At 42.5% G+C, this 27000-nt stretch overlaps 1 protein-coding gene and 1 long non-coding RNA gene across 41 annotated transcripts in view; one reads left to right on the top strand and one right to left on the bottom strand.

Moving 5' to 3' along the window:
* Positions 1-27000, top strand: part of CLIP1 (CAP-Gly domain containing linker protein 1) — a 102810-nt gene that overhangs the window by 21805 nt on the left and 54005 nt on the right. For 11 of the 40 annotated variants that reach the window (XM_083418999.1, XM_083418996.1, XM_083419011.1 and 8 more), the window contains exons 2-10: positions 942-1134; positions 1554-2128; positions 9169-9293; positions 10715-10931; positions 14451-14648; positions 14975-15078; positions 18411-18471; positions 20060-20092; positions 25417-25521. In XM_083418999.1, coding sequence (XP_083275125.1) covers positions 1041-1134; positions 1554-2128; positions 9169-9293; positions 10715-10931; positions 14451-14648; positions 14975-15078; positions 18411-18471; positions 20060-20092; positions 25417-25521 — 1512 coding nt within the window. In that variant the 5' untranslated portion in view covers positions 942-1040. Of the gene's footprint in view, positions 1-118; positions 398-941; positions 1135-1553; positions 2129-9168; positions 9294-10714; positions 10932-14450; positions 14649-14974; positions 15079-18410; positions 18472-20059; positions 20093-25416; positions 25522-27000 lie in introns of those variants that run through there. The other 29 variants (XM_083418988.1, XM_083418983.1, XM_083418995.1 and 26 more) reach the window with 8 other exon arrangements.
* On the bottom strand, positions 10945-17476 carry LOC310667263. Its single transcript, XR_014506245.1, has 3 exons — positions 17008-17476; positions 13119-13761; positions 10945-11085 (listed from the first exon to the last, which is right to left on the bottom strand). It is a non-coding gene; the product is annotated as an uncharacterized lncRNA (long non-coding RNA).

The following is a 27000-nucleotide window of genomic DNA, read 5'->3' as shown; positions in this document are numbered from 1 at the left end:
CCACCATCTGTAACCAAATGACGCCTCTCTCAAGGACCTTTTGGCGTACGTTGTGTGTTGACAAACAGCCAAAGATACATTTAGATCACCAGTGCGTTGTAAGCTTTTAAAAGAAACAACACGCTGCCTTCTTGTTGCAGTTAAAGGAAGCCAGTCCTCAACACGTAGTGAGGAATGCTTGATTAAAATTGATTTAGGAAAAATAATATTGCCCCTTGTTTCCTTCTGTAAAGCCTTAGTGGGCCTCTAAATCAAAGCCACTTTTCACTTTTCCTAGAAACTGGGAAGGAGGAGGAGGAGGAGCCTCCTTTATAGCTCTGGCTGCGGTGCTGGGGGACTGGAGGGGGGCCTGTGGAATGTCTTGTGATCTTCAGCCAGGAATTCCCGGAGAGAAGAGGCGGGTGTCTCTTCATTAGCTGCCAAGGGATACTGCTATGCTAAGCAACGCATCGTGAGTTTTGTTGTTGCTTTTGTTCAGCTCTTTAAAAGCCTTGATTCCTCTACAGGCCTCATGTGCCATCTCCCTCCCCACCCCACCCCCCTCCACTCTTTTACTCCCCTTTGCTTGCTGGTGCGTTTTGCTCTGCAATGTCACAGCACTTTATAAATACATAGAATTGTCTGAACATCTCAAATAGCGGAATATTTTCTATGGTAATGTTAGTAATGTCATAAAGGGCTCTGTTCTCCCCCCCCCCCCCCCGCGCGCAACCTTTAGATGAAATGTGGAAATAAAGTTTCAAAAAAATCAACTTGTTTTTAATATGAAATAGGCTTCCAATGTCGCAGTAGCCAACCTTGTCCTGCAAATGTTCCTTTATTCTTTTGAGGCTGGTGGGCTTTGTGCCCAGAAGTTTCTTTACAAGTCCTTTACAAAATGTACTTTAAGAGCAAAAAGTACATTTTATCTTTAATTTTTTGTTTCTCTAATATATACACAGGTTTAACTTGGAGGCAAACGGCGTAGAAACCCATATTGCATCCATGTTTGGGAAAAGATAGTTACTGCAGACAAGAGGGGATCAAACGCTGACAAGAAGATGAGTATGTTAAAACCGAGTGGGCTTAAGGCCCCCACCAAAATCAGCAAGCCTGGAGGCACATTACTGAAAATAGCTGCATCAGCTGCTCCTGGTAAGGAAGATGAGGGGTGTGGCTTTTCCTTTTTTAACATTTTCTGATAAAAATGTAATGGTGCACATTTCTGATGCATGCTTATTTTTAATAGCTGCCATGTAATGGGGTGAATTTCTGAAGGTGTTTTGCAAAAACAGGAGTCAGTTGGATGTTTGGTTGTGTCTTTGTGTGTGTGTGTTCTCCCAGCTCCCCTCCAAACCTTTGGGACATGATATCCTCTCATTTCACAGGGAGGTGGGGGGTTGACCTCCAGCCAACACTGCATTATACTGACCTGACTGTATAACCTGGTCCTTATTGGTCTGACGGGACTAGAAACTCTGATGAGGTGATGTGACTGAAGTGTGGATACAAAAGCAGACATACATAGCTTCAGAATAAATATGTCTGACTCTCTCTGCTGTGTTTGGTTCTAGCCCCATCAGAAAAGACAGCAGCCTGTGAGAAGACAGCAACTGCACCCACTTCAGAAGCACAGGATGAGTTTGTGGATGACTTCAGAATCGGGGAGCGTGTTTGGGTCAATGGGAATAAGCCTGGTTTTATCCAATTCCTGGGAGAAACACAATTTGCTCCTGGACAGTGGGCAGGGATTGTTTTGGACGAGCCCATTGGCAAGAATGATGGCTCTGTGGCTGGCGTTCGCTATTTCCAGTGCGAGCCTCTAAGGGGAATTTTTACGAGACCCTCTAAGCTAACACGGAAAGTAGTGACTGAGGATGAAGCCAATGGTACGCAGGCCTCTTCTGCTTCCCGGGCAACTTCGCCAACCTCTGTGTCAGCTGCTAGCCTCGTGTCTTCACCTTCTGCAGCAGCGCACCTGCCCCCCACAGGTATTCCCCACAAGACATCGCCTCCTACTGCTAAGGAACTCCCCGCTTCTCAAATTACCAATCTTTCCAAAACGGCAAGCGAATCCATATCAAACCTTTCTGAAGCTGGCTCTCTGAAGAAAGGAGAAAGAGAACTCAAAATGGGGGACAGAGTTTTGGTAAGTTTGTTTTATTTCCACTAACCAACAAACTGTGCCTCCATGTCAACCTGCCTATTCACTGCCATCATTGTTAGAAGCTTTCCACTGTAGGCCATCAAGAGCTGAGGCAGGTGGCTGCTGCGCAGAGAGACTTCTGGGTGGCGGAGGCTGCAGGTGAATTGCTGTGTTCCCTACCCAGAGTGGATTTCCAGGGGCCAGCTCTGTGGTTTAGGACTCACGTGAAGATTTTTTAATTTATGGAAGATTTTTCTCATATATAAGTGAAACAGCCATCTGTGGCCTTTTAGAAGTAGGTGGGATAAGTAGGCAGCCTCCACAAAGGGCAGGCAATTAAGCAACATCTCTTTGTCAGGAGAGACTGCCTGATCCAGGCTTACCAAATGCAGATATGGCAGGACCACCTGCCTGTCCAGCAGAGGCTGGTTGGAAGGAAGTAGGAAGTGGGCAAAATCTTTGGGTTGTATCCGTTGTGTCTCCTGCTCAGAGTAGATCAGTTGAAATTAATGGAGATGACTAACAGGTCCATTAACATCAGTGAAACTGCTTTGCGTAGGTCCAAGCATTGGATACAACCCTTTGGGCTCACAGGGACCTTTTGATAGTTGAAACAACTTATTTGCAGCAGCACAGTTTGAGAATTGCAATCTCGTTCCTCCCCAGCATTTCACATCTTGTAGCTGAGAAGTCGAGTTCAGGTGATTCTCTGGCTAAATTGCAGGGATTTAATCAAACCATAGAGTCCCTAGAATTAAACCAAAGGTAGAAGGACCATAAATCTATGGCGTGTAACCCGCTAGTTCAGGAACTTGTCAGAGCAAAGTCTTCTCCTGGGTCTTAAAAGTTTCCCCCGCTCTCCTTCAGTATCCTGTGAGCCAGACATTCTCCAGCTGCGTTTGCTGTTCATGCTTGTGGGCAGTTAAGGCCAATTGGAGTTGGCAGTTGCTGGGGAAGACCAGCCCATGACCTGCTGCTGCAAGTCTGAATGACGTTCTTCCTCCAGGCAACATAAATGCTGTTGGGCTTGCCCACTTCAGGGAAGAAGCTCATTTGCCTTGCACACACTGACAGCAGGAACATTACATGAAGCCTGTCTACAGTACTTCTTGTTACTTTCTTAGGCAAGTTAAGTGACTCTGTTTGCCTGCTTGTCACAGCTCTGCAGACCTGCCAGCTTCTCCCCAAAAGGCACAACTTAATCTGAGACCTGTTAGATACAAGTAGATGTTTTGACTGGGCTGTCTCCATTTGAAGAGCAACCTGGAAAGCCTTTCAGGGCCCGTCGTTTGGGAATCATTTTGGTTATCATTCTCATCATGGCCTTGGCCTGTCAAAAGCAGTAAGGATCCATCCTGTCTAGAATTACGGCTTTTGTTTAGATAGGCTCTTGCGATGGCACCATATTTTAGAATGGAAGTAAGTGGGTTTGAAATGAGAATTTTAATGTCTGAATTTTAACACATGTATAACCTGAGCAAGAAAAAATCCAGTTTAATCATTGAAAGTGATCCTATACATATCTGCTCAGAAGTAAGCCCCATAAAGGTCAGTAGGATTATCTGCTACCAGGTAAAAGTGTGTAGGATTGCAGCCTTAAGTCCAGTTTCCCACTGATACTACTACATAGATATCTTAACCAGTGGTGTAAATCTGATCATTTTAATTTGCAGTTAAATTGCTACATTATTTAGAATAGGATACTTTGTTTAATTTTTTTAGATAACATGATTTCTTTATTAGTTTTCAGTAAGAAAATAGTTTTCAGCGCTTTGATAGATAAGTTTGCTGGTTAGCTTTATTATCTGAGCTCCCTCCCCACCAGAGCAACTGTTTCATCTCCTATTTGTAATCTTTAGCCTGTAGTAGCTGCACTCTCTCTCTCTCTCTCTCGGTGATCCTGCGTGGTCGAGGAAGATGGTCTTCCACGAACACAGTCTTAGTGGTGTGTCCGTAAATGACTGTGGAGGACGGTTCTGGATCCGCACATCCTTTCATAGTGTGGACATAGTTTACGGGTGGGAGTTGATCATGAAGACGATTTGTCAAATGTGCCTTCCTCTTTGCTTGTTTCTCCCTTTTGTCCTGAATTTGTGCTTCTTCAAAATCTACCACACCTTTTGTACAGGCTATTCTCCATGAGACTTTTTTTTTTTTTTGATGGGTTTTGGAAGATGCCTGTGCGCTAATTTGTTTTATGTGTGGAGATCAGTGCACACTGATCCATGCACAGTCTTCGCAGAAAGGCTCTTTTCCAATAGCATGAGTATCACAACGGTTGGTAATCTCTTACTGCTGCAGCCTTCATGCACCTTCACAGCCGTCATAACATATCGCTAGTTATCTTTCACCTGTTTTGCCATTGAGGGCTTTTGGGATACTTTTGGGGGACTACTTGTTGCCCACACCTCTCTCCCCTGTTATAATGAACACAGAGCAAACAGCCCAATGAGATGGTTCTCATTTTCAGTTTCCATTAAGGAGGATATTTGATGACAGATGTGAGCCTAAGCATTTGTGGCTTTCCTTCAGAATTGGTTCTTGTCAAAGGAAGAGGGATGCTTCTGACCCAATTTGGTGAATGTACTTAAGTTCTCTTAACGTGTTTTTCTGTAGTCAAAATATAGCTCACCTGAGAGGACCTCACACTGAATATTGTGTAACAAGAGCTATCTTAAATGATCCTCGTACACAAAGGCTGAATCTGCTTTTTAGAAGTCCGTGGAGGTTGTGGCTTTCCTTGTACAGTAAAAGGGTTCTGAGAATATTGTTGCTTCAGGGTGTCTGGCGTTCCAGCCAAGTGATACTCTTCTAGAAGATAAGGAGCATAGAAAAGTCAGTGATATGTCTGCTTTTGCATTCAGCAACCAGATGAAGCGGTTGTCCTTCTTAGAAGCCAATGGGCACCCATATTTGATTAAAGCATGTCCAATGGAAACAGTCTAAAACATTTGCCTTTCCTGCCATTGTATCACAAGCACTTCAGAGCTTTTGGAAGGAATAACTCTTAATACTGTGTGTTTTTTAACATCTTGTTCAGATGAAGTTTCTGTAGTTTGCAGAAAGAAATGGAACTGGTTTTATTTATGTCTGGAGGTGGGGCATCCAAGAAGGGTATGAACGGCTCAGAAGATGGTGTGGTGGTCCAGAGCAGAAGTTTCCACTTAGGGATGAAAGAGGGATAAGGAAAGTGTGCAGCTATGCACAGGCATTTGATTCCCAAATATATTTTTGGGTAGACCAACTAAAATTTCTTAATATTTTGAAAGGAATGTCTAGCCCTTGTGGTTGCATCTATAAGTTAAGAATAAAGGCAATAAAGGAGCAAGTCAAAGGATCACAACCGGAATTAAGATCCTAAGAAGAACTCTACTGGATCAAGACAAAGGCATCCTGTGGCAAACCAAGTGCATTGGCTACCTCACTGCTATCCCCAAATTCTAGACTAAGGAACTGCTTTCCACTTAAAATGTTATTTCAAGCTCTTATATCACTGTATGAAGACTGAACTGAACACATTAAATCTGCAACCAGGCCATAGTGCATGTGTACTTCACATAAGGTCTTGTTGCAGAAGCTGGCAGGGCAACAGGGAAATGAACAGTTAAATCATTTTGTGGCTTGTTGGATTTGGATACAGTTCTGTGGTCTCTAAACAAGATTGCTCCTGATGTAGGATTTACAGTTGGGTCTTGTATGGCTTTGACATAGCTTGATAAAATCGCCCATTGCTACAGATGAGTTCTAAAGCAGAAACTTGTGCTGCCAGATGTTCACAAAATCTTGCAAAGCAGATTTCCTTGCTTGGGTGGGGCTTAAAAGGAGGCAGCTTTTGGTTTTATTGTGAATTGTTCAGCTCGTCTCTCATTTTATTGATCTTCCTCAGAGTATGGATAGATAAGGCAAAGTCCACATTAAATTTCACAGTTGTCGTGCACAGCAAAAAAGGGTGGTTTATGTACAGATTAAAATATAATGGAGGTTTGGCGATAGTAACTAAACAGCAGTAACATTTGTACTATAGTATCACATCAAGCATATAATTTTTAGATCCGTAATACAGAAAAAAATAGCTGTTACAGGATAATTTTGGTAATGTTGAGATTGATGAGTGACGTTTTCTGTTGTTACATTGATTGATTGATTGATTGATTGATTGTTAAATTTGTATAATGCCCTTCACCTGCAGAACTCAGGACAGATCACAACATAAAAATACAGTACAAGATAAACACTCTGGAGGCTTAAACCACTGGTGTGTGTGGGTCCACCCATCCATTCACTAGTGCTCTAGTATTTACGCATTCATTTGTCATTCTCAGCTCAGTCCATTTTGTGCTTTAGATAAAGTTGGTTCTTGTCTGTGAAATGCATCAGGCCCCAATAAACCCATCTGTAAATCTAGCATTTTCTTGGTTTAGATGTTTTGCCTGTGCCCTGTTTTCGTGCATGGGACGATTCCAAAAGCCTAGGATATAGGCTTCACATTTCTGAGCTCCCTGGATGCCTGGGATATAGGGCCAGCCCAAGACATTTTGGCATCTCAAGCAAACCACAAAATGTTGTCTCCTTCCCTGCCAGGGAAGATTTGGTGAGTGAAGATCTACATCAGGAAACAGAGGGAATAAAGATCTACATTGGAATCTGCTGATCCTGTGGATCCTGTCACCTGAGATGGTTGCCTCACCTTGCCTCATGAGTGGGCCGGCCCTGCTAGGATAGTTCTTCTCTCTCAGCCTTGTTCACTCTGAGCCAGCGTTTGAAATTTGGCAGGTGCCAGGCCCATTTGGCACCTGACTGTCACCCACTTGCAACCAAGATGGCACCTGACGTCTCCACCATCAGAAGGTGCATCCCTGGGATCTCGACTGTTTTCATTGCCTTCTTGCATTCTGCATACCACACAGTCAGTTTTGTGTTCTGCAGGTGAAGAATTTTAAAGACACTTGTTTACATTGCTAGGCTTGTTCATGCCATCTGTTCTCCTCAGGAAGCCTTTTATGTGCTTGTAGAAAAGAGAGATCGAGTCCACATTGTGGAAAATATATGCTACTTTTGAATTTGACAAATGAAGTTTAATCATGGTGTTATCCATGCTTGTGATTAAAAACACGACTGAGTACCAAACTAAACTCTTCCTCTCGTCACCCCAGGCTGCAAAATAGTCCCAGTGATTTGCCAGATCAGCTGCTTTGGCTCATTACTATTTTATATCACCCTTTCTGAATTATATGGGGTTGTCATGCTCTGCTAAAAAAAGATTTGGCAGTTCTTCTTATGCTCTTCAATTTTTTAGCACACTCCCTCCATTTGAGTGAAGGACACTAGTGCAGCTATTTTAATCATGTTGCAACATTGCCCTTGTGTTTGCTAAATTTGTCAAGTGGACTTTCTAGAAAAGGGGAATAATACCAGTAACAATACCAGTAACAATAATAATAATACTTTAATTGTTTATACCCCACCCATCTGGCTGCGTTTCCCTGCCACTCTGGGCAGCTTATGACACATATAAAAACGTAGCAAAACATCAAACATTTAAACTTCCCGATACAGGGCTATGTGGTCCGGAACTAAGTTTTCCCATTCAGCAAAACTACAGCATAGTAGCATGTCAACCAACTATACTATTTTTGAGCTAAGTACTAGCAATAGATTATGTTTCATAATTTTTTCTGCAAAAACTGTTGAAATTTAATTGACATATTTCTCCAGGGCATGCTGCAGTCTGAATGCAGGCTCCTGTGGTTTGGGCTCTGGCCTATTCTTCTAGGGAACAGGCAGCAATGTTGTGCTGGAGTGTAGCCAGGACTCTTGAATTTTCACGAGATTATCAGATCCTCTTTCCCCCTCCCTGGCCGGTTTGTCTTCAGGTTTGTCATAAATTCCTGTTCCATACATTGACCACTTCTGCCTTATTATTTCTTAAGGTTTAGAGCATAAATTATACCACCCGTATCAAGGGTGAGAAAGCCACAACAACAACAACAACAACAACAACAACAGGAGCAGCTTATTAAATAAATAAATTTGAGGATTCATCTGAGGATCACATGGCAGTTTATAACATAAAAACACAGACATACATAACATAGCAGCAAACAAAAACAATACTCGCCCCCCCCCCCCAGCTTAAAAGGCCAGATTGTTTAATTATCCAAAGGCCTGGGAGAAGTTGTAACCTGAATCAGATTGTGCATATAGTAGGTGCTGTGAACACAAAGTGCTCCTGACACCTTAATTTATTAAAAATAAAACTTAATTTATATTTTGTGTATAAATTTATTAGAAGCTCTTAGTATTAGGAAGGTTTGTGTTGGTGGGTTGGCCTTCAAATTTCCTGTCAAGGTTAAAAGGGCCATTTCTGGTCTATTGTGCTTGTTGGCAGTTGTAACAGGTAGCTTCCTCTGCCAAAAAAGAAAAAAGAAATGAAATGTCCAAAATAACTAAGCTGAATGAAATATATTTCTTTGAGGAACTAGTTACTATTTTGAATTTGACATGTGCTGAGAATGGCAGTTCCTGACAATTTGTTGTGGGCGCATCTGCAGTGGTTCAGTCTTGTCTCAGTTGTGCAAATGTACAATGGAAGCTTCCAAATATGCGAGTGGGCATTTTGCTTCCATCCCTGCTACAGTTTTGTTTCTATGGCACAACAGCTTCTGGAGGCCAAACAATGGTTTACAAAACTTGAATGTAAGCCATGCTTTGCAAACCCACTTCAAACCATGGTTTCTAATTCTGGTTGCCGGTTGATTGAAAACCTGGTTTGCCAGTTTGGTCGTCTTGCCAAACCAAGATGCCTAATCTGTTGTCCAAGTCTCTGAGGAGTTGTGTGAGGAACAAAGTAACCAATTTGAAAGAATTTTTGGGTGTGCATTGCCGAATGCACGGTAGTAGGTTAAAAATTAGCTAAATATGAAAATGCAATGAAAATGATTAGATATGCAAAGTAAATCTTGTGCTTCCAATTTAGTTTTGGTGCTTCTTTTTTAAAAGGAAATTTCTTTTGTTAAAAAATCCTCCTTTCTCCTTGCAATCAGGTTGGTGGAACAAAAGCTGGCGTAGTCCGTTTCCTGGGGGAGACTGACTTTGCGAAGGGAGAATGGTGTGGCGTTGAATTAGATGAACCCCTAGGGAAGAACGATGGTGCAGTAGCTGGAACAAGGTTAGTTCAAAATCCAGGAAGCCCTGGGAGGGCATATCACGGTCTCTGTGCTTTCACACAAGGGCTCTGCACCTGTGCTGAGCCAACTTCTGTCTGTTCCAGCATCTTAGCCTTGCACTCACTCCACGTCCTACTCAAGAGAAATCTCTTTTTAATCTCAACTGCACATGCATCAAGGAGCGGAATGAGCAGCAGCTACCCACATGGTACTGCTCCAGCTGCAGCTTAGGGAACTTGCTTTCTGTGAGTCACCTCCAAACTCCTATTTTGTTAGTGAGCCTTTCCTTTTTCCTTAGTTTTCTTGTTAGTAGCCCCCCCCCCTCTTTTCCACCTTTCCCGTTTCGCATCTTGTGTATCTTGTGTCCCACATTCCCCCCATGACACAGCAAGTAACTTTTTCCATAGATGCGAGGCAGGGGGAGTGTCAAGGGAACATCACCATGGGTGAAAGCTGCCATTTCAGACCATTTGATGGCTTCCCATGCGACAAAAATATGTGGCACCCCTTTGGAATAAGCATGCATAAGATGTAGCAGCACATTAAATGGATACCACAGTAAACAGGAACTGATATTTGGCCCAGTTCCTAAAGGAGGTAATACTAGTAACTGTGGGGTTAACAGAATTTTCACAAGGTTTCCCAACTCCTTCCACTGTACAACCATTCCACCTGCCTCCTGCATAGGGGCCATCTGCCCCAGGTGGAAGCATGGGCACTTACCCCTCACCCATTTTCCCCACTCCCCTTTTCTGGTACAAATGGCTTCTTCAGATTGTCTGCATTTCTGTGGCCACACACCATCCCCAAAACTTGGCTCCTGCATGCAGGCCGCTCAGAAGGGTCTCTTAAAACAGAAGTGTATGAGAGGTTATGAAAGTGAAGGAAGGAGAGTGCAAACTGTTCACTAAACATCTCTGGAAATGCTGAATAGTGAGCATCAAGGTGATGCTAATTTTCAAGCTCTCCCCCTAAGTCGTGCAATGTGGAGTCAGTCTTATGTAGACAAGGAGGACCTATTACAACAACAACACTTTATTACGATCGTAGACCAGCATAAGGAGGGGTACAATCATTTAAAACATTTTTTTAAAAAACAACAACCTAAAATGAGTTAAAACAGAATATATATATATATATAATCTGCTGAATTAAAAAAATAGTCTCTCCAAGCCATAACAGAGCAATTGCATTTCTTCATATACTGCTGTAGTCCTATTGACTGTATGGCAATTATCATGTAAGCATCTCACTGAATTGCTTCTGACCCAAGGTATTTATGACTAGTGCTGACGTGTGTGTGTCTTTGTGAATGTTTGCATGCGCAACATATTTTTACATACTTGAATAGAACTGTACATTAGCAATTATGTTTGTCTGTGGAGTATGGCTTTCATTAATGGTGTTCTCCCCTCCCCCACAGGTACTTCCAGTGCCAGCCCAAATACGGTTTGTTTGCTCCTGTCCATAAAGTTACCAAGATTGGCTTCCCATCAACTACACCGGCAAAAGCCAAGGCAGCGGTCAGGAAAGCCATCCCAATGCCCTCCAGCTTGAAACGCAGCCCAAGTGCCTCTTCCGTCAGCTCACTGAGTTCTGTGGCCTCATCAGTAAGCAGCAAGCCGAGCCGTACAGGACTAGTAAGCTTACTTTCTGACTGCATGCTTTACAGAGATTGGCATTGCATGTGGCCTGTGCTTGGCTCCTTGGGAAAGACACGGCCCATTTTCCATGGTCCATTTTCTTCTGTTTTGTCTTCGCTTAAAGCATGCATGAAAAGAATCTTAGCTAGCCCTGGAGAATAGAAGAGTTAGATTATTTTTAAGCTCGTAGACTTAAGGTTTAACTCAAACTAACAGTTGCTACTTAAAATAAGAAAGAGGCATATGCTTTAATTATGAAACAAATGGGTTTCTGAATAACCTGCCTGGGATCTACACCATAACTTCCCCTGGAATGCATTTTGTGGCAAAACTGGGCGGAAAGCCTGAATGCACCTACTTGGAAGCAGTTCCTGCTGGAGCCAGTAGGGCTTACTTCCAAGTCACAGACCTAGGCTTCAGTCTTGAATGCACTTATGAGCCAGTTAAGTCCTCTTGGACAACTGGACTCAGATGCGCAATGGGGCTGCACTGTTAAAATGGTACCATGGCTTCATTCATTCCTTTTTTCAGTTCTGGCCCTCCTTAGTTTAAAGAGAAATTATTGGTGTGTATATATGTGTATGTGTGTGTGTGTGAATGGTGTGTCTTTTTATTTTTTGTATTTCCACACACTTACTTTCAACACTGTTTTGAAAACAGTTTTTTCCACCTCTTTGTTACAGTAATCATGGTTATATGTAACTTCCCAGTTGCTGAGTACGTATTCAAGTCAGAAGTATTTTTGTGGGCTGAAGCCTCTTTCTTTAGTTTCTAAACCATGTTATCTTATAAGATCTGGACACAAGAAAAGTGTAGAGTTTGTATTATGTTGAAATCTTATATGCTGTAGATAAAATGCTTAACCTTAATATCTAACTTTTAATATTCTAATCTTTGGTCACCTGCAGCAAATGGGCAAATGACAACATACGGTTTTTAAAAAACCATTAGAACCAATATATTTTGGTTAATAGGATGGGTAGAATTGTTAATAGAACTAGCATTTAGCCATTCAGCAAAGTGAATGTGACAAAAAATGTGAGTTTTTAATAATCATAAATAATTCCTTGCTTCTCTGATTCACTATCTGCTGGGATTTGTGGTGATGGAATCCCTCTTGCAGTGTCTTCTGAGCAAGGGGCAACTGTTAACTAATCACAGAGCCTACTGAGTCAATTTGAGCAGGTTAATTCCAATTTCCACCAGGATCTTAAAAATGGCACTCCCAAAAATTCTATTCATTAGTCCATTTAAGATTCCTTCCAATTTTGGTAGGGTAGATGCTTCAATAAAGACAGCAAGAACTGGTGATGCATATTTTCTACCCAGAAGGGGGACCCAAGAATATTTTTTTCCACAAGGCATTGGCAAACTGCTTTTTGCTGCATGTGATCCTAGGTTGACTTGAATAAGTGAGAGAATTCTTTGGCTTAACAGGAGGACGCTCTTTATATTTAGCCAGCAGCCAGGCCAAAGAATGCTTAGCAGCTTAACAAGCTAATCTGCTCTTGAGGCTCGCATCTTAGGTTGAGGCCAGCCCTTTGTTTCCCTTTGAACCCTCTGCTTCCTATCTTCCCCTTGCTGCATTAAGAGTCTAGCTGCACAGGTATGTTTGCTTCCTTTCTTGAACTACTAAAATGAAAAACTGAACAGGAAAGTAAATACTAGCTTTCTCAGGCAAAAATCTCCCTATAAGGTATACCTCACTGAAGCTGGTGAGCTGGCGGCCAGGTATCTTCCTCCCCCCACTGTCTGATTACACGGAGTAGGCACACCCTGTCCCAGATCTGCTACTGGTGTGAATGACCCTTGAAGAGCCAGCATGGAGCTATAGCAGTTTCGCAGAGCTGGTTCCACTGGGTGCCAACAGCATGCCTGGCCGCCTTGTGTGGCTGTTATGACATCACTAGCAGAAGACTGGCGCCAATGTCACATCTCTCCACTCCGTCAGCCTCCATCCCAGGGCCACCACAGCACATTCATACTATGTTATGTTTACACAGAACAGGAATCTGGGACAGTTACTAAGGGCCATTTCCCACATTACGTGCCAAGGAAACACTGCATGCAGGTAGCCGTCAGTCACAGCCCGTCCTGCCCCTCTGAAGAGTTTGGCTGTATGATATATATATTTTTCCATACTTTGTTTTCAGCCCCACCCATCCCCAAAACTATATCCTATACCTGTTAACACTTCATGCATCTGGTAAAGTGGACTTTGGTTCACAGAAGCTTTTGATATAATAACATTGTTGATGTTCAGGGTGTAGCAAAACTTGTCATTTCTTCTGCAACAGACTAAGACTCTTCTGAGAAATGGCGTACCCCTAAAAAAGTAGTCACAAGAGAGCTTCAGCTCTCAATTTTCTCTGTATTCTAGATGTACTTGTTTGATGCAGCAAAGTCCCAGTGGTCAGAAGCCATCTATGCAAACTCAAGCTTGATTGTTTCTCTTTCCAACATGCCACACCCACCACGTCCACGCAGCATTGATGTTGTTGATGATGATAATTTATTTGAACCCCGTCCATTTGATTGGGTTGACCCAGGCACTCTGGGCGGCTTCCAACATATATAAAAACATAATAAAACATTGAACCTTAAAAAGCTTCCCTATACATGGCTGCCTTCTGGTGTTTCCTAAAAGTTACATAATTACTCATCTCCTTAACATCTGATGGAAGGGCGTTCCACAGGGTCGATGCCACTACCAAGAAGGACCTCTGTGATGGAAATCATGTGCTGATTGGACAAAGAGAGGCAGTGATGATGGCCCCACGGCCGCTGCTCCAATGCAGACTTCTTTGCTGCTCTTGCTGTTGGTAATCTATCAAACAAAGCACATACCAAAAGCCAGGGAAGCATCCTGTATAGGCATGCACTTAGGACTGCTAATTAAGCTGTCCACCTCTTTGAACTAAAGTGGTACCCATTGCAGAATGTGCTATCTACCCTCTCACTTCAGACCAAATCAGTCCGTTTGTACTGTGGTGGTCTTGAATGACAAACATACACATGGGGTGTATCCTGTGAACTCTTTATAATCTAAGGGTGGTTCTCCTATCCCTCACTTCACCTCCCCATCGCCTGTTTTTGCCCCATGATGGAAGATCTGCCTGTAAACGTATGCATACTCATGCTGCTTGTAGAGGCTGGTGCCCCTCCTTGCGTTGCTTGCCAGTCCCACCTGCCCCCACCTCACTTACCTTTACTCACTCAAGCCCCATATCCTCAAGGCTCCTCTGTCTCTCTCCATTCCTGTTTTATACAAACCTCTGCTATTGTTTAAAACTGACATTCTAAAACATGCCTTTTCTTTTGCTCCCCTCCTCTTCCACATTTAAGATTGTGGTGAAGCACTACAAATCCTCCAATTGGGGCTGCATGATGACAGTCTTACATTTTTATGTATATAAGAAGAAATGATAGATTGACTCTGTATGCTGAGTTAGTGTGCTTTTAATGCTTTTTAAGGTGGTAGCTAGGCTCTTAAAGATGCATGTCTTATCCTTGAAGTTGACAGAAACATCTTCACGATATGCAAGGAAGATTTCAGGCACCACTGCTCTGCAGGAAGCACTGAAAGAGAAACAGCAGCACATTGAGCAGCTCCTGGCTGAGAGGGACCTGGAGAGAGCAGAGGTTGCTAAGGCCACCAGCCATGTTGGGGAAGTAGAGCAGCAGCTGGCATTGGCCCGAGATGGCCATGATCAGGTAGGCCCTTTACCCATTGAAATGTGGATTGTTCTGTTTCCTAGTGCAAGAGGATGGATAAGTAAAAAGACTCTGCCAAAAACTGAGAGAAGTTTTGCTTGGGTCTGTTAAAGAGAGTCCTTTATTAACATGGAAAAAATGACCCGAACCATCCAACCCCAAACACTTTCTGCCCTGGCCAGGATAAACACATTAATTCTGCATTAGCTCAATTTTGATAAGGCACGTTGTTACTTTCTTGATGCAGGCAAATTCAAGGTGTTAAACCACATATACTGATTTTAAGTAAATGGGTGGCTTGTCTAATATGCATCTTTGTTCATCAGCGAATACTGGAAATGGAGGCTAAGATGGACCAGTTGAGGGCTTTGGTTGAAGCCGCTGACAGAGAAAAGGTGGAACTGCTTAACCAACTGGAGGAAGAAAGAAGGTATGCTAAATTTGTAATTTGAACGTATGCAGAAAGATGTATTTTGACATTTTAGAACAAATTATAATTCTTGGTACTCATTGTGTGGCATTGAGTAAATCATCCTTATAAGTACTTGATGGTGATTCTGATGGAGAACAAAAAGATTGTGGTGCTGGTGAGGAAGAAGAGAAGAAACGAGGCTGGCTAGGTTGCTTTTCCATCTTTGCTGTTGATTTAGTGTGTAACCTCCAGAAATTTCCCCTCTCTGTATCTGTACTACAGGCTCAAATCAGTTTTATTCCACTTTTAGCTGTAAAGGCCTTCCTCAAATCATCTTGGAATTGCAGTTAGGTTAGGATGATTATTTCTTTAGAAATCTCTTGTCTGTCTTCCTTGGGAGGAGGGAATATGTTGTCTAATCTCTCTTCCTCATTTCTGTAAAAACTGGGAATATTAGCATAGCTAACTTTGCAGGGTTGTAGAGATGAACCAGATAAAGGTGGGAGGTAATTTTGCATCTGAAAACAGTTTTGTAAATGTACTAATACTCTTCAGAAAGTTTTTGAGCAGACTTACTGCTTTATATTTATATTGTACAGCAGTAAGGCATAAACTATTGCAAGTCATGGAAATTCCAGTTCAGTGCCTGCTTTAACTTTGTCCCTGGTTGGCCTTGAGCAAGTTGCCAAGCAACCTAATAGTACCAGTGTACTTGGCTGGTACACATTCACTGAACTGGCATTCTGCAGCTCAAGAAATACTCAGGGCTTCGGACGTCTAGTATTTCCTCCACTTCCACGTACCCTTGTAACTTGTAACTGGGCAGCCTCAGAAGCAGAAAAACTATGGAGTCATCAGAAACTGCTGATAAGTGCAGATCTGAAATTGAGTCTCTCTGCATCCCACTGACAAACTAGCTGAGATTCCTGCATTGCAGGGGGTTGGACTAGATGACCCTTGGGTCCCTTCCAACCCTATGATTCTATGAAACCTCTAGAATTCTGCTCCTTCTATGGGTCATGTTCACACCTTGTGTTTACTGTAGAATTTTGAGTAACTTCAGAGAAATGTCATGCAATGCTCACACACGATGTAGTAAATAGGATTTTCATCACATGCAAGGGCTTTCCTGTGGGAAGCTGTGGGAGGTATTTTGGTGCCCAGTGCAAGAAGTTCATATGGCTAATTAATATAGAGAACAATCTACTGTGAACTCCTGAGAAAGACAGTTTGAAATGAATGAGTTGATTGTTAGTGTTTTTGCATGGCCTTTGCTTGTTTCCATGATGGTTCCACAAGAAAACTTCCCGGTGGGTTAACATAACAGTCTAGGGGGCCATCCATTCTAGCATTCTGCTCTCACACTGGCCATACAGTTGCCTTTGGGAAGCCCACAAGGAGGACATAAGAACAATAGCAACCCCCCCCCTTCTGATTCCCAGCAGTTAGTATTCAGAGGCGTAATGCATCCAAAAGTGGAGACAGAACACACCCATTCCAGTAGGTTGTCAGTTCTCCATGTGACTAATCTCTGCTCATAAAGGTAAAGGGACCCCTGACCATTAGGTCTAGTCGTGGCCGACTCTGGGGTTGCGGCGCTCATCTCGCTTTATTGACCGAGGGAGCCGGCGTACAGCTTCTGGGTCATGTGGCCAGCATGACTAAGCCGCTTCTGGTGAACCAGAGCAGCACACAGAAACACCGTTTACCTTCCCACCGGAGCGGTACCTATTGATCTACTTGCACTTTGACGTGCTTTCAAACTGCTAGGTTGGCGGGAGCAGGGACCGAGCAACGGGAGCTCACCCCGTCGTGGGGATTCAAATCGCCGACCTTCTGATCGGCAAGTCCTAGGCTCTGTGGTTTAACCCACAGCACCACCTGCGTCCCAATCTCTGCTCATAATGGCACCCAAAATGCGGTCTCCACCAGTCAGCAGCAGCTTACCTCTTTTCACCCACTTCACCCTTTGTTGAGGCTGCAGCAATGAAGAGCGGTGTTCTCATCGGAACTGCTCCTTTCCTCTGGAAATGTGTTGGCTATGAATTTCACTGTGGTTAAGGTAAAGAAGATATATTTTCCCTGTGAACTCCCACATGCTTCCAGGGATTGCCAAAGACATAGATAAACATTTCTCTATATTTAAATGGCTTTGAGTTGTATAAATTTCCAGAGGTGTAACAACAAAGATGTGCTGTGTATAGACCAGCTGTGTAATACAATCCACTTGTTTGCCTCAATGGCCTGTTTTGGAGGATGTAACATATACCAAGGGAAGAATTATATCTAGAACAGTTGAAAGAACTGACACACCTTTTAAAAATAGCATGGTCTCAGGCACTTGGATGTGTAAACTGGCAAGTCCTTTGAGCAGTTAGGTGGACACCTGGCATCCAAGTGGTCAAGAGGAAGTACTAGATGTGTTTGAAGAGGGCATTGACAGTTCATAGAATCATCTAGTCCAACCCCCTAAAATGCAGGAATCTCAACTAAAGCACCCATGACAGATGGCTATCCACCCTCTGCTTAAAAACCTCCAAGGACGGAGAGCCTGCACCCTCCTGAGGGAGACTGTTCATTGTCAATCAACTCTTACCATCAGAAGGTTTTTCCAAATGTTTAGTTGGAATCTCCTTTCTTGTAACTTGAAGCCATGGGTTCAAGTCCTACCTCCCAAAGCAGGAGAAAACAAGCTTGCTCCATCTTACATGTGACAACCCTTAAGATACTTGAAGATAGCTATCATATCTCCTCCTAGTCTCCTCTTTTCCAGGCCAAACATACCCAGCTCCTTCAAACATTCCTCATAAGGCTTGGTGTTATGAGACAGTGGAAGAGGATTGGCCCTCTGATGTCACCTGACATCAGATGTCCCCCTGAGGCTGCAGAAGTAATGGATGCTGTATGCTGGAATTTCCTTTGTTTTCCATAGTGGGAGCAGGGATCCATTGCCTCCTTCTAATTTTATAGTACTGCTAGTCTGTACCTTTCCATGGCCAGGAGACTGTCACTTGGTAATGACAATACAGAAGTGACTTTCTCGGTGGTAGCACCTACTCTTTGGATTGTGCCCCTCCCCCTCGGTAGCTCTAATTCTTAATTCTTAGACTTCTTTCTTTTGTGTAGTGCTCAGTTTTAATCTATGCTATATAGTTTTATTCTTTTTGTACTTAGTTTCTTTTGATAGTTTTTTTTTTAATTTGATAGTTGTATACTTTATGTTGACCACCTAGAGCTATTTTATTACATGGTATATAAATTTGAATAAGTAAAATAAAGTAGCTGTGGTGCTTTATTACCTCCCCCTCAAAAAAGTGAGCAGATCTTTTTCCTTCTCTTCTTCCTTGCAGGAAGGTTGAAGACCTCCAATTCCGTGTAGAAGAGGAATCCATTACAAAAGGCGATTTAGAGGTAAAATGCCTCCAGCTCTGCAAAACTGATTGTATGGGTTAGGATTATTCTAGCTACTACTATTGCAGATTATAAACAGATGAAAATTACAGGATTTTATGCTCTGTGGTTGACAGTCCAGAAACACACAAGACAAATAGAGATACTGTCATATTCGTTACTGGAATATATTCTAAAGTTGTGTAGCTTGTAGGAGTACTGATGGGTTTTTTTCCTAATTCTTCATCCTGTATCTGAACAAGTAACTTAGTTTCATCCATATGTTTTTAGTTCCATCATTTATATATTTTGCAGGCACCACTCCAAAATATTTATTACAATTGCAAACTAAAAATCCAATGCTAAAGTTTTTAAAAGTTGCAGTGTATAGCTATATCCTTACTGAAATGAATGCTGAAGTTGGTATATTTTGGTATGTGCATTAAGGCGCCAGTAAATAGCCCAGTCCATCATTTATAGTAGATATCACTCTGCACTTCTAGACAATGGCTTTAGTTTCTTAGACTATGTTCTATTCAAGTATTGGATAAAATGTGGATGCTGAGCATCTTCTTGCTTCATTGCCAATACACGTATTTTACCAAAATATGTAGGCACGTTGATTTGCATGTTGGGCTTAAGCAGAAAACCTCCGTGCTTACATTGCTGTTTTGGCTCTTAATTTATAACGTTGGCTATCTTGAAGCTTCTTTAACATGTTCTTGTTTAGTCTGAAAAAACCAGAATGTTTAGTCGCTGCCTTTTCCCCTGTAATACGTGCAATGAAAAATTCAAAACTGACTTGCAGAGGCGCAAGTAGTTTCAATCCGGAAATGCTAGCCTTGTATTGAGATGTCCATTTCAAATCTTCTTTAGTTCAACTTTTACATTAGTCTTTCATACACTTTATCTAGAATTCATGGAACACTCATTTACTCTTTTCAGCCTATAGTCTTGTGTCCTTTTTGTGTTATCAGTATATACAAAACCCCCCAATAATTTTATTATTTATTTCAATAGCTTCTACCCATCCTTACTTTTTGTGGACTTAGGTTAATAAAGGGTGGAAATGTATTAACTTTCTCCCATTGAAAAGTGGCTGATCCCTCCCCATCATCACCACAGTGAGAAGTTTTAAGTACAGTGTTATATGAAATTGACCTTGGAAAAATCTTAGAAATCAGTTTTGCTGGAAAACACTTCGGCTACATGCCCACTTTGTATTCTGGACATAGCATACAATTCCTGTTTATGTATAAGTTCGAAGAAAAGATCACACTGTGAACCTAGGCCCCCCCCCCTCTTGTGCATGTGTACACATTTGCACGCAGACACCCCCCCCCCACAACAGCCTTTGGCAACCTATGGAGCTTCCGTATCCAACAGTTTCCATGGGTGGTTGTGCTTGTGGACAGTCCCTCCATTTCAGGTAATTCTTGTATTGTGGGGTCACTGGGAGAAGAGGAAAATCATTTCAGAGAGAAAGAGGTGCAATTCTATAAATCCATCCTAGTTTGAAGAGTCTGAATGTACCAACTTTTTTCCACTGTATTTAAACTGTAGTGTTAAGCATTCCCATGAATTCTCTTTGTTTTAATTTTGCTGATAGCAAAAGAGGCAGATTTCTGAAGATCCTGAGAATGTAAGAGGACATCTGAATGTGTGGAGATATTCCCCCCAACCCATTTTAACACAGACAGTTTACCAGTAAAACTTCTTTTTGATGATGATGTATTTAAACCACTAATGAAATAATCTGCTGTTGGGGCCTAAGCTTCCCTGTTTGTGTGCATGTAGTTGTGAGAACCACGGCAGCATTCTAAATGTAGGATCTTGTGTAATTCTTGTTAAAAAATAATGCTGTATTCATAGATTTGGTTTGTGTTTTATACCCAGTCCTCAAGCTTCATACAGTGCCCTTAATTCTAAAGCCTTGTGATCTTTTTTTGTAGGCAGTTAATCCTGGGTTCTGTTTAAAACCAGCAGAACGCTCAGCCTCTGCCCAAATTCTGTTGGCCAGCCTAGGAGCTCTGACATATGTTCAGTGGATGGCAGTTCAGGAGATGAGACTCCCATGTTCCATGAGAAGAGAGAAAGGCAAAAAGGAGAAGATAAAAAATTTAACCTTCATTTAGCATATCTCCCACCTGTTCAGTTTTTAATGTTTTAGAGAAATAGTTTCACTTCATTACATGGAAGATTCTCTTCCCTCCTTGACATGTTTTGCTTTTTGCAAAAGGAGAAAAGTTAGTGGCTTTTCTAAGATCCCCAGGGACGCAACCGAAACAAAATAGAAATATGAAGCTTGTTTTCAGCTGTGCGTTCTTCCATGTTCCATTTGCACAGAGCTAAGTGTCGCAAACTTGGTCTCTTCTGTTCTTCAAAATCAGGCTGTAGTGTGTTCACATAAATCTGCATGCAATCTGTCCCTTTCCCCCTTTTCTTTTTTGGGATACTTTGTGCTTTCCTCATGCTCTGATATGCTGGTTTCCTCCTTTCACTTTTAATGTATGGTGGCAGGCATCTTGCCGCATAGGCGTCTTTGTTTTTCAGGGAAGCTTGCTGAAGTGCTAGCTGTTGGCTTTTTATCTGAGCGTTTGCTAAAAGGTTGATGCCACATATTATAGGGTTCTCAGCCTCCCAGGACAGGGGATTTGGAATGATCACCACCCCATTTATTCCAGTTTGTACCTGTAGAAAGGTACTAGAGCAGAAATATTTTTCCTAGTTGTCTGATGCTCCTTTGCATTTACAACACCATAATTGTATACATTTAGGGTATGAAGGTTTTCATGGTATTGAAAGGAAAAACTGCCTTGTTGACTTACAATGTCTGAAGGCCAAACTGCTATGAGAAGCACAAGGGAACAGCTAGTAAAAAGCTTGTCAACTCTACGCAGAAAGAAGAAAGAGTCCTGGAGTCCACTTTGCATGATGAAACCTTATTCCAAAATAAATTAGTTAAGTTTTTAAGGTGCTAAAGGACACTGATTTTTCCCCCTGCAACCGACTAATGCAACTGCCCCTCTGGGAGTTTTTATGCAGAAATAAAGTTATAGATTTTATACTGAGGGCCCAAAATAGTGGGTGAGATATTTTTTGTAACTGCAGAGATGCAGGCCTCACACTTCAAAACTAGAGTGTATTTTTAAAAATTATTTTCTTCCATACTCCCAATTTTGTGTATGTCCATATTACTTGCAACAAGTAAGATACAAGGGCAGCTGCTTTTCTTCTAGAGATTTCATCCCTGCCTCTTTCTGATTTGTATCAGATCTCAAGAAATGGGAGCCATTGATGTAAAACTGAAAACAACACCTCAAAAAATTAGCTGTCTTGAGAAACATCCCTTGGCGGAAAGCATAATTCAGCATAATCTCACATTTTCGTGAGTAAAATAAAAACATTGTACAGCTATCATTTGCCTACAGGCAATTTTAAAACAGAATTTAGAAGAGAATGCCATACATGGGACCAAATCCCACCCACCCACCCAAAACCCCAGTAGAACAAGGTAATTTCTTCTTAACAGTTCTTCTTGGTAACTAATTTTTGGATTTTTACCATGGAAGAATTTGATTTTCCCAGGGTGCTTTTGTGCCTGTCTGCAGGGTTGCCTTACAAGCTCAGCAGTATGCGTATGAAGAAGGAGAACAGGGACTGATCCAGTGACTCGCTTAGATCCCGTTTTTCTTGCTCCTTTCTTATCTGGGAAACTGAAGAGTCAGACACGGCAATGATTTACATCTCGTCCAGTGATGGTCCTGTCGAGAGGACCATCTTTTTCAAGGGGACACTGTTGAAGGAGGGATCCCGGACCAGGTTACCTGAAGGGCTGTGTTTGCCCATACAAACTTGCCTGAGTCCTTAAGCAGCTTCAGAGGCTCTCTTTGGGTCCCCTCCGTGGGCCACACCATTGGCACATACTAAGCACAGGGCATTATCAGCAGTGGCACCGCAATTATGGAATTCTCTTTGGAGAGCACAAGTCAGCCACTTTATTTCCTTTCCTGCCTTTAGATCAGGGTTGAGTAATCTGTGGCCCTCCATATGTTGTTGGAGTCCAAGCCCCACCAACAGTGGGAGTTATAGCTCAGCACCCTCTGGAGAGTCAAGGGTCAGCCACCCCTACTTTAAGTGAGCTGTTAAGAAGTATTTATTTTAGTAGGCATTTAGAATTTTAAAAACCTTGCCTTAATTGTTCTGTTTCTACCTCCTCTTTAGTGTTACTGGTTGTAATATTGTTTAAATTAATTGATTTTAATGATATGTGGCTTCTTCATTAGTAATACACAGCTGTAGAAAAGTGCTATTTAAATGGCAGGTAATAAAAAGAAATACGTCTCATCCAATTTTTTGGGTATACTTGGAATGGGTTGAGACTGACTGATCTTTTCCAGTTGGTATACTGGAGATGGTGGCTGCTGGTTATCATGGCTGCTATTGTCCCATCACCGCAAATGTATCTTGTACTGAGCTATGGCTGCTCTCCGGTGAAACTTTTCAGAGATGCTCTGCCAACACCGTGTTTTATTCACTTTCTAACTTCCGTTGGTTGAAATATTCTGTGCTGCAAGTGGTAAAAAGTTAGCCATACCTCATTGTTAGCCATTCCTCATTTGTTTTTTACACATAAAAAACAAGTTCTCTATTAATTAATTGAGCTCTTCAAATCAATTTATTTGAAACATTTATACCTTGCGCTTCTGGTGTAAAAATACCACTCAGGGCAGCTTATAAAATAAAATACTGCTGTTTCATAAAATAATTACAAAAAAGGGACAGTGTCAGCTATTGAAAAACCAAGGAAACATTGTCTGCCTCATCAACAAAAAAGCCTGTTTAAGAAAAATGGCATTTGGTAAGTGGTGAAGAACAGGAGGGGACCGACTGCCCATTACAGGACCTGCTGTTCCATAATCTGGGTGCAGCCACTGGGAATGGCCCCCTTTTGTCTCACCCAGCTGTGCCTTCAACAGCACGACACCCCCTTAGCCCCCCTCGGGACCTGTCCCCCAATCCCTACATCATTAGCTGCATGTTCAGGACCGGCCTTAGGTGCTCACAGCGAAGGCACCTTTGGATCTGGCTAAGCCTGCCAGGCCTTCAGGGAGGGCAAAATCCAACCAGACCTTCCAGATTCACACCCAGTAATTAATTCTGGAGGTGACTCCTCTACCTGGCATGCTAGTCATGAGGTAAATAACTACTAAATACTTTTGTCATCTATATATAATGCAGGGCTTCCTTGGAGAGCTCTCTTATGTGCCTGTACTAAAAGCAGATATTGCTTACAAGTATTCTGAGTTAAATGTCAGCAACTGAAGGCTTCAGGGCTTCTTAGGATGCTGTCCAGCCATTCATTTGTCCACCTTGCAGCAAAAGAGGTGAGCAGAAAATGGCTTCTATAGGCAAAAATAACTTCTCAATGTTCAACAAGGAGTTTGGTACTTGTTTTGACCCAGCAACTAGGTTTTCCTTGCAGTCCACTTCAAGGATGGTTATTGACGCCCTAGTACACCACCCCTCGCTGGTGCTGGTTCCAGGTTTGGAGGGGCCCTTGGAGAAGGTGCCGTGTGGTGCTGCCCTCCCCAAATGAGCCTGCCTCCTCCTGCTCACGGCTGCTGCCACTATGCACTCCCATGTGCCTCTCTGGGCCCAGAAGGAAAGGAGAAGGCATGTGGGGGTTGCAAGGCCCTTCTGGAGGGAACCTGGGACTTATAGTGTCAGTGTGAATGTTTTGATCTTCCACAGATGGCAGCACCTGTTTATGGTCAGGATTCGTAGGCATGTCACATGATACCTGTTCAAGGCAATTGTGTCTCTTCACATCACAAAATCCCCAAATCCTCCTGCATCACTTTTTGGTTTGAAGCAATTTCCAGCTCTCTTTTACCACTTCTGATCAATTTTGTAGCAGTTCTTTTTGGGTGGGCATCCTGTGGTAATTCACTAATAAGATGCCCCGAGAAACCCTAGATCAATCTTTGGAAGGAATCCAAGTTAACTTTAGTCACCCCCCCCCACACACACACTTAGATAAATCTGGCGCTTAATGCCAATTCATACAATTTCTGCGTTTTGGGTGACAAGTGAATCTCTAATCTTCTACTCTTCTCTTAATAGTAGAAACTATTAAGTACAGCAAGACCTTGAGCAGAAAAGCTTGTAAGTCTCTAGGGATGCATTCAGACTTGTCCATAAGCAGAAAGTGAGTGGATATTTTGCCTGCTACCACAAGCCTTTATTTATTTTTTAAAGCCAGTCAACATTTCACAGTGAGCACCAGCAGTCTTGCAGTGGTGAAGGAGGGCTTCAGAGAGTTGAAGGGCCATCAAGTCCCCTGCTTGATGTAGGAAATCCAGAGCGAAAGCATCCCCAGCAGATGGCTGCCTAGCCTTGTCTTAAAGAGGTCCAGCGAGGGAGAACCCCACGTAGTTCATTAGTTCCATTGCCCAACTACTCCTGCTGTTTAGAAGTCCAGCCAAAATCTCTTCTCCAATAATTTAGTGGATCTAGTCCTGCCCTCTGGAACAGCACAGAACAAGTCTTTGCCCTCAGGTATTTGAATCGCATCTTACAAAGCATTAACTATTCTAATTTGTGCTGATAATTGTCACACTGATAAATAACTTTGGCTGCATGACTTTACCTTGCCATTTCTTCTTCTTTTTCTTCTTCTTCTTCTTCTTCTCCTCCATGCTCCTTTGTCTCTCTGTGTGCACATCTTTTCTCTCAACATATCAGCCATTTGTCGTCACACACTTTCAAGTCGGTCTTTCTCACCTGCAACATCACCTTGTTTGTTTTTTCTTTTTTGGTTTTGTTACCCACGTGCCTCTTTTGCTGCTCATCACTGGTAGAAGACAACTGGTGGCACATCCTGCATGTAGCTCCTCTTTCCTCTTGTGCTGGCATGTGATGGTGGCACTGTTGTGTTCTCTTCCTTTCCCTTTTTACTAACAGACGCAGACCAAACTGGAGCATGCGCGCATTAAGGAGCTTGAACAGAGCCTGCTCTTTGAAAAGACCAAAGCTGAGAAACTCCAGAGGGAGTTAGAAGACACTAGGGTAATGAACTTCACTGTTTTAAATGAACAAGACCTGATTTTGGTTTTGGGTTTTTTCGTGATGGGGAAGGTTCTTGAGGCTGAAGCTGAATGGGCATAAGATGTCTGGGGAGAAGATCGGATATGTCACCCTGTCTTCTACTGCCATTACACTGTTAAGAGTACAGTGGTGTGGGGTACAATTAAACATACAATTAATTTCTTAAAATGGCTTTCTTACTGTAACAAAATCCAGGTAAGATACTTTCAAATGAAAGAGTAGAGAATAACACATCCAAAAGCACATCCACAGTGAGTGAAGACCTTGCAATTCTACACAGTCGTTCCTCAGCTGATGATAAAATAGTTTGTTGTGAAGACTAATTTTGATGTTTTGGTTCAGTTTAGTGGTGATTCTTCCTGCAGTGATTGATGTTGTAAGGAAAGGGCTTTAAAAGTTCTTGGATAGCTCAGTGCCACTTTGGTTACTTGTGGGGCTTGTACGGAAACGTGACCTTTTGTGAAGAACCTGAGGGGATGGAGTTGTATCGTTATGCATTTCTACACACGCTGCCATTTGTCTTGGTTAGAAGCAGCAGCCCCAGTCCTTAAGCTGTTTCCAGTAAGAGCTCTGCTGAAGACAGTAAAGTTAGATGAGGCAAACTTTCCCGCTACACCCTTGGTGCTTCATCTGAATCTGGATCACTTCAGACAGTCAGAGTTTGAAAATATTTGTAGCTGTGCCCTGAACTTCTGTTTTGTACTTTTTAGCAGACATAACACAACTTTTATTTGAATTTTTTGCTTTGAAATGGAATAGTTTGTGGCTAGAACCTGAAGCATTCCTTTAACTTTGAGCCTCTGTCAGTTAGACATCTCACTTCTGGAGGTCAAAACCTGATTCTTAACTTCAGGCATGTCAACTTGCTGCGTCCTGCTCCAAAACCTACTTGCAGCTTATCAAATCATCTTTCTTTTGCATCTGAATAAGACTCTTAACCAAATGGATCATTTTCATCCCAGTCGGAAATGTGCCAGTGTCCAAATATTAGCACATGACACTTGTTCAGAATCTCATGGGGAGAGCGGGGGGGGGGGGGAGGAAGACTTGGCAAAGTTTAGAGTGAGCTTGGGTTTGGATGGAGGTAGCTTAGTTTATAGGACTGGGAAGGGAAACTCTTGTCTATCTACCACAGCCAGGATTTTATGAAAAGCTTGTTTTCATTTATTCTAGATGCTTTACATCCTTCTTCACCATCCAGGATGATTTGGACTAGAACACTTAATCAGTCCTATCCAGCACGTACAGTCATACCTCATGTTGCTTCCGCTTCAGGTTACGTCTTTTCAAGTTGCATCCCATGGCAACCCAGAAGTACCGGAACGGTTACTTACTGGTTTTGCCGCTCACGCATGCGCAGAAGCGCTAAATCATGCCACTCATGTGCGCAGACATGGCACTTCTAGATGTGAACGCTTCGAGTTGTGGACGTGCCTCTGG

This window comes from Podarcis tiliguerta (genome assembly GCF_965153285.1).
Source record: "Podarcis tiliguerta genome assembly, chromosome: 16".
In the NCBI taxonomy this organism is placed as follows: domain Eukaryota; kingdom Metazoa; phylum Chordata; class Lepidosauria; order Squamata; family Lacertidae; genus Podarcis; species Podarcis tiliguerta.
The sequence above is the reverse complement of the archived record's forward strand: the minus strand, read 5'-3'. Positions and strand labels throughout refer to the sequence as shown.